This window comes from Athene cunicularia (assembly GCF_003259725.1).
Source record: "Athene cunicularia isolate RWA chromosome 1 unlocalized genomic scaffold, athCun1 chr1_part1, whole genome shotgun sequence".
Classification (NCBI taxonomy): domain Eukaryota; kingdom Metazoa; phylum Chordata; class Aves; order Strigiformes; family Strigidae; genus Athene; species Athene cunicularia.
Window position 1 is genome coordinate 15,362,783 of NW_020799091.1, and position 7,520 is coordinate 15,370,302.

The 7,520-nt window shown below is 34.2% G+C and overlaps 1 protein-coding gene across 1 annotated transcript; it reads right to left on the bottom strand.

Moving 5' to 3' along the window:
- Nucleotides 1–332: 332 nt before the first annotated feature.
- Nucleotides 333–6,447, bottom strand: KBTBD3 (kelch repeat and BTB domain containing 3). Its single transcript, XM_026848709.1, has one exon. The coding sequence runs from the start codon at nucleotides 5,916–5,918 to the stop codon at nucleotides 4,302–4,304; it is 1,617 nt and encodes a 538-aa protein (XP_026704510.1). The 5' UTR covers nucleotides 5,919–6,447; the 3' UTR covers nucleotides 333–4,301.
- Between the last annotated feature and the right edge of the window lie 1,073 nt (nucleotides 6,448–7,520).

Genomic DNA, 7,520 nt, shown 5'->3' on the forward strand with positions numbered 1-7,520 from the left:
AGATGGATCTCATAAAAAAAAAAAGATACCCATTTAAATGAGTACTTTACAATGGTAAACTTACAACTTTGCATCAGACTATATCAAATTTAGGGAGCAGCAAATTAATACACAAAGGATATGCAAATACAGAGTCCAAGGTTAATTAAAAAAAAAACCTCTCGCTGCAGTTTTCATGCATGCTAACTGCATTCTTGGTTATAACATTCAAAATGTTCTCCAGTTGAAAAAAAGAAGGGGGAAAAAAAAAGTAGCTAACCTCATTAGAAACATTGTAGATTCTCTGTGTTTTGAAACTCACTCAAAAAATCAGACCTGCAAAAGATTCAGTTGCTCGGTGCTTTTATTTCACAAAAGAATGAACATCTTGGCAAACATGTAGTATCATACTTTCCACGTATCAGCAGAGCCCAGGCAGCAGCAAAATGTTACTGATCTCTATGCTTTATTGGATGTTAGAGGGGAAAAAAAGTTGAGCATAATGTTCAGCTATAAATATCGTCAAATGTATCCCTGGTGTCAGTCTGGTTTAATTAAAACAGATCTTATGCTGCCTCCTGTTGGTCACCTACAAACAAACATCTAAAATTAGACTCACGTTACAAACTGAGGACAGCACATTCTATAGCCTATACCTTACCTACTATTTCTACTAATCTGAGGAGGTATACAGCTTGCTTCATGAAGTAATACCAGAAATAAATCTGACCCAGTAAATCTTCTCCATTTTTTGAGTATGATGAATTTTTAACATCAGTAAACTGACTTACTACAAATGTATTTAGAATATAGAAAATAAATTCATTAGTACATAAATAATATAGTAATCATCAGGTCTGTGCAAACATAATCAATATAAACACCTGAATAATAGATATTTATTATAACAACTAAACCACTTTGATAACATTACCAAAGTGCCATAATGTTTTGATAGCATTCTTTAAAAATTAATATTATCCAATATAATCATTAGTGGATATTAAAATCCCACATACAATATATATTATCTTCTTGTATATTATACTGGTCATGCTTATAATGTGTTCTGTGACATGTAATAGAATACTCTTAGAAATGTTTTGGTTACATCATTTAAGTGCAAATAGAATATAACTTTACATGCAATTTGTATGTTTTAAACATCTTACTATATTTCAGTGAGAACATAGGTAATCATTAATCTAGTCATTGACTATTTTTAGAGGAAGGTACTTTTTCATAAACTATTGTGAGCTTTGAAAAGTGAGAAAAGATGTAGAAAAGCTTGCTTTGCACCAATTTTGTTACTTTTTAAAAATTGCATAACAGCTGCGTAGACTGAAAAATCTAATTGATCCAAACCTACAGCAGTTACTCATGCAAGTAATCCATATTCTTCTGAGTAGTGTAGTTGATTTTGCTGAGATTTCTTACATTATTAGCAATTAATCACAGGATTTGCAACACAGGCCTCTAATTTTATCATAAACCTTTGTTTTTAACCATGACTTTCTAACACAGCTTCTTATGTACTCAATTCTGCTATCAGATTTAACTCTCTGTATGCAGAATTCTGGCAGATGATTTTTTCTTCTGTGAGAGTTGTAATACAGGCTTACCTAAATAACTGAAGAAAATTAATACTATTTTACAGTATCTTCACTGTAAGCAATGGTATAAAGTAACTGACACTATGACATCATTTCCTGACTGCTGAGTAAGAGAGCTCAACTCCATTTGAAATCCATGAATGATTTGTCAAACTGGGAACTGACTTTAGTTCCTGTGCAAATGTAGCATAGAATAGTAAAGTAACATGTCTGTTTTCCCGTTCAGCTTAATTCAGTTTTTACTATATATACTGAGTAATTTACCACGTATGTCATCGCGCTGATTTCATATGCCAAAGCCTTATACATAGAGCAAATAGCTGTATGGAAGACTGCCCCAAAAAATTTGCTGTAAGGAAAAACTTAGAGGAAAGAGCATCACCTGAATTACTGGCTGACTTGCTGTTTATGTGATCCAGCAATTTGGTCATGACAGTGGCAATTAAAAAACCCTCGCAATTCTCTAGTCTCTTCCAATTTGCATAGCTATTTATACCCATGTACTATGGGCATAATATGTTAATTTTCTCATTGCATAAATTGCATACTGACATTACTCAGGTAGAAAAACAAGACAAAAACACAAGCAAAGAATTGGGCCTTGTATTCCAATGAAGTGACAAGTGGCAATAATTAATGGTTAATGAAGTCTCTATGCTACCTTGAGTAATTTATTAATGCTAAAACTACTGTTCTATAGGTCTATTTTTCCCCACTATTTCAATAAGTGGGAATAGTATTTTCCATCTCTCCTAAACTATTCAATACATTTATGTTGCACTAACAAAAAGTAGTTGTGTTCCAGTATAAAACTGCTTGTATTTCAATATGGTGATTGTAAAGGTTACCTAGCTAAGTGTAGTTATAATACGATTTGGAGACTCACTATGAAAAGAGCAAATTAAATGTGGAAGTTGCCTGAAATACTGTAACAACAAGCTATTTAATTTTACAGAACTGACACACATCTTAATACAAATAAATTAAATTGAGTGGGAGGGTTCCACTCCATTAGTATGTTCTCCAAATGTGTGTAATTTTCATTTACATCCTTATGAAAATATTTATGATTAATGTTATCTAAATGGATAAAGGTAACAAATTATAGAGTCAGTCACAGAGTTGGAACATTACATTGTTTACTGTTTAAAACAGAAGTATGTTGCTAGGCAATATTAAGCTTTAAGCATTAATACTGAGCTTGAGTTTTGCAAAAAGTACATGCAGTAGTGATGTCATAATGAACTTACCACGGTTGTCTCAAGCCATAGGAAAGATGTTTTAGATGTCTCACTAAATTTGGTCATCTTTAAACTGTTTGGAAAATATGTGCTTAGATGTTTAGAACCATTCTGTCTGGCATAAGACAACCTTACCGCTTAAAAGATACTTACATGGAACGTTAAGGACTCTCAATATCTTATGGAAATAACTGGTAAGAAAATTCTCAGGCTGTGGAGGATTACAAATGATTTATGAAACCTAGCTAATTTTAGTGTCCTTCTGTCAGACACAGGTCCCACTTTGTATGCATGAGATCAAATGTACTTCACAATGTATGCCTAGACTAATATTAATTCTAAAATTCCATTATGATTTTAACATTATAATAGATGACTACTGAAAGTTTATCAAGCAGTATATTGTGTAGTGTTTTCTATGTAATATTTTAACAGCTAAAATTACCATGATGTACAATCCAAAGTGTTTTAATTCATTTAAACCACTATAGAAGTTTAAAAAAAATATCTTTCACCTCAGAAATACTATTTACTTTTACTTTAAATATAGGGATTTATTTTTGAAACTTTGTATTTGATGTATGACGATAGGAATTTTTCCCATAGTTAACTAAAGCAACAACTAAAATTTTACAGCTTGCTGCTCTAAGCAAGTGTGGCTGCTTAGTAGGTAGCACTGGAGACTTCAGAGATGGAAGACTTCTATTAGAAAACATCCTGAAGTGTTTTTTCTTTAGTTAACAGCATGACTGAAGCAAAGATACCACATGAATCATCCATTCTGTAGAAATCTTGCCCACTCTGCAATATGTTATCAAAGTTTACCTTACCACACTTAATGGGATGAAAACAGAAAGTACAGCTACTACTAAGGCACAAGGATGGAGAAAAAATGGTAAAACTGAAGAGCTGAAGTAAGATGATATGAATTATCAGTCTCTTCAAGATACCTGGTTTTAATGCTGTGAAGGTCACTTTGGCTCTTGCCCTTGCTAAGGTCATTCTAATAAGATAAAGCTGTCAATTAATTCCTCTTACAGGCTTGTGAATATAAAAAACCTAAATAACATAATATAGATCTCTTTTAAACTTCAGTTACATAGGGAAAACAGTATCACAGTCAGTTTTCTCACTCATCAATTTGTCTACCAGGACAACTGTGAATATTACAGAAATAATGGCATATATTACACAATGAATTCCTCATGACTATGCTTTTTTGAAAAGTAGTATCATTTTGCAAATTATTCAGATAATTACAGAGAAGGCTTGCATATAAAATTAAGTAATACTTTCTATATAATGACTATAATGAATGACAATGGACTCTTCCAAAAGCAATTCTATAGCATACAATTTAAGCTGAAGAATTAAACAAAACAGTACATATTTTTCCATCTGTAAATTAATACCTAAAAATCTGTTCTAAAACTTGTGCATTTAAATAGATAATTTTGACTCGGGAATTTCAAAATTCTCCAGAGCAAATTGTCAGTGCAGATGACCAGGGGTCCCTATATTTATTAAACTGAATGACCTGACAGTAAAACTCAGTTAAGGCTCTTGGCATTGGAGAAACTTCTTCCCACTCAGACCTACTACTGTGGTAGACTTGAACTTCGTCTGTGATTTCTTCTGGAGCGTAATCACCACCTAATATATAGATTTTGTCTTCTGTCCCAACTGCCCCTGCATTAAAGCCAGCGCATTCAAAAGATCCCTCCCCTTTCCAAACACAGGTTTCTGGGCAAAAGCTGTAGACCTTGTAGGTGGAGAGATCACATATGTACAACGTACAGTTCACTGGAACGGCTTTGATTAGAGTTGCATGGAAAAACTGCCCAAATTCTGCTACAAGCTCAGACCACTGATCAGTCATAGCATTATACTTAAAGAAACAGTCAAGAGATGGATTAAAAGCATCAGTAATCTCTACTTCTGAGCCAAGGACATAAATTATATTCTGACATGCACTTGCTTCTGGATAGTAGATACCTCTTGGTAACTGGCTTACAGATTTCCAATCTCTGGAAAGAGGATTGTAAGATTCTACATCCAAAAGACTCCGAGTTTCTTGAGCTCCTCTGGTCTTTCCACCTATTACAAACAGCTGATTTAAGGTTACAACAGATGTGTGCATTGTCCTTGGTTTTTTCATAGCTGACACTATGGAGAATTCATTGCTGACTGGACAGTAGCACCAGGTTTGGTCAGTGGCATCATGAAATGGTTCAGCAATATGAAGCCTCACAGTCCTATAACAATTCCCTTTGCATCCTCCAGTTATAAATATTTTTTCTCCATAGCTAGATAAACTTGACCCTGGAAGATCAATCATGTGCGTATGTGGTAGTTCTTTCCATTTATCTGTTTTGATGTTGTAGCAGAATGTATGTCTGTTTTCTCCATCTTCATCAGTTTTATGAACAAATATGTATTTTTCTGTTGTTGAAGGACGTGCATCTGGAAACAGTCCACTAAAGTTTTGCACACTTTTAACTGCATCATTGATTATTACTGAGCAATTAGCACTCTTAAGTAAGTGTTCTTCAGAATGTAGAAAGTCCTGCAAAGTTTTTTCAGGTAACTGGTGTAGTCTCACTTTTTTAATCAAATTAGGCAGATATTTCTGTCGTGTTTCTAAGTTGTGTTTGGTCCACTGAAGAACAGCTTTCAACACTGATTCTTCCTCAGGGACATTTAGTTCGTCAGCCTCAAGACATTTTTGTAATATCTCAAAGTTAATCTCCAAAAAATCACTCGATCTGAGCAGCAAGGAAAAGTGGTGCTGTACAAAATCTAGTGCATGATCAAATAAGCGAACAGAACCGTAACTTTCTGATAGAGAAAGCAACTGTAAGCAATTCACAAGATCAATACTTTTTATTAGAAAGTCACTGCAAGCTTTGGAAAGGAGTGAAACTTGAAGAAATGACGACAGCTGGAAGAGCATTTCCACATTATCATTTGTTATCTCTGTTTTTCCTGTGTAAGCGTAATCAAGAAAAGCTTTCACTGCCTTGGGTGATAGATTACTAATAGTAACATTGCCATCATCTCGTTCTTTCATATTAACTTCAAACATGGCTCTGTGAATAAAATATAGAAGATATACACACAAATTAAAGATCTAGCAAACAGCAGGGAACACTATTGTGAGAGGAAGGAGGCAAGCAGGGGTGTATAATTAGGTGGGCAGACTGTATAGGTCTAAAATGGGGAGGTTCTCATAAGGATGAACAATACATTTGCTTGATATGGTTGAAGAAAAAAAGGCGTGGTGATAAGAACATATTCAAAGTGATGGCTCATAAAAATTATAGCAGCCCAGGTGTTTTGTATGGATTTTCAGAGTGAGCGATGAAATCTGCAACTCTCAATGTGAGAGAAAACATGAAACTGTGGGGGCAGCATCAGTTTCAACAGCCTAAGACAGAAAGGCTGATTTAAAAAAATATATAGTAAAAAAGCCCCATGATTTAGGTCATGCACTGTGGATGAATACAGAAAATTAAAGTGAAAAAAGGCCTTCCAAACTGCAGGCTGAACAAACAGCACGATGGATGATGGGTGCACTCCGAAGTAATAAAAGTAGGTGAGGGGTGAAAGAGGATAAAAAACATGAGGAAAGTTAATTCTTGCTTTAGAGTTGACAGATAGATGTATGGGTACAGGCAGACGTCAGAAAAAATTTTGGCTTTGACATAGGATTGCATGACACAATGAAACTTGTGCAGAAAGTAGATTGTGACTGAATACAAAGACAAAAGCTGAAATCGTGGAACTATTGATCAGTAGATTTGTGCAAATTTTATTACAATTTTAACTATTACTAAATATGTAATAACGTTTAACTATTTCACATAGTCTAACATAGCAAGATAAAATAATTGAAGTTTTTCAAGCCAGTAAGTGCTGGCAACAGAACAGTGCTGCAGCATCACTTGTCCTACCCTCCCAGAGCCCAAACATCAGGCTGTGATAGCAACAGCTTCTGAATTTGACAAGATGACAGTGGAGAAAGATTCAGATAAATCATCAAATACTAAATATATAACTTAGATTATTAATATAACATTGATAGTTCCTATTAAAAAAATCATAGTTCAGTTATACAATTGGTATCTGTATGGTATGTGGTTTTTAAAATCCCATACTTTTATGAAGCCAAAGAGGAAAAAAAAAACAAAAAACACTATGTATAGCATACTCCTTGAGAAGTGAACATTGGGTAAAGCAGGAACTTGTCTGATCTCCTGAACAAGAACATAAAGACACATCTCCAAAGACCTTTTACATACTAAATGATGATCCTTAGAATCCTCTCCTCATTAACCCAAGAGCTATACAAATCTCTAGTTACAGAGTAAAATAGCAATTAAACAATACTAGTAGAAGGAGAGCAATCTAGGCAAAGGCTTTGATTCTGAAAGCTAACTAGTAGTGAGCAAAATGTTGATGAATTTTGGGTTTACACAATAAAACCAAAACTAAGGGAAGTCCAAAAGCTAATGAATACAAAAGGTGTTGAATTTTAATTTTTTTCTAGTGGATCTAGGTACTTTTTATTCCCTGAAGGTAATAAATGGGCCTTGCATTCCAGGACAACTTATGAATTTGATGGCTGCTGTTATCCACTGTTACACAGAGAGAGAGGTCTCTCCTGGAAAATTTTAACCTGAAGAGC

Excerpts from the sequence above, each read along its gene's own strand:
- KBTBD3 (XM_026848709.1), bottom strand. The coding sequence starts at position 5,918 with ATGTTTGAAGTTAATATGAAAGAACGAGATGATGGCAATGTTACTATT.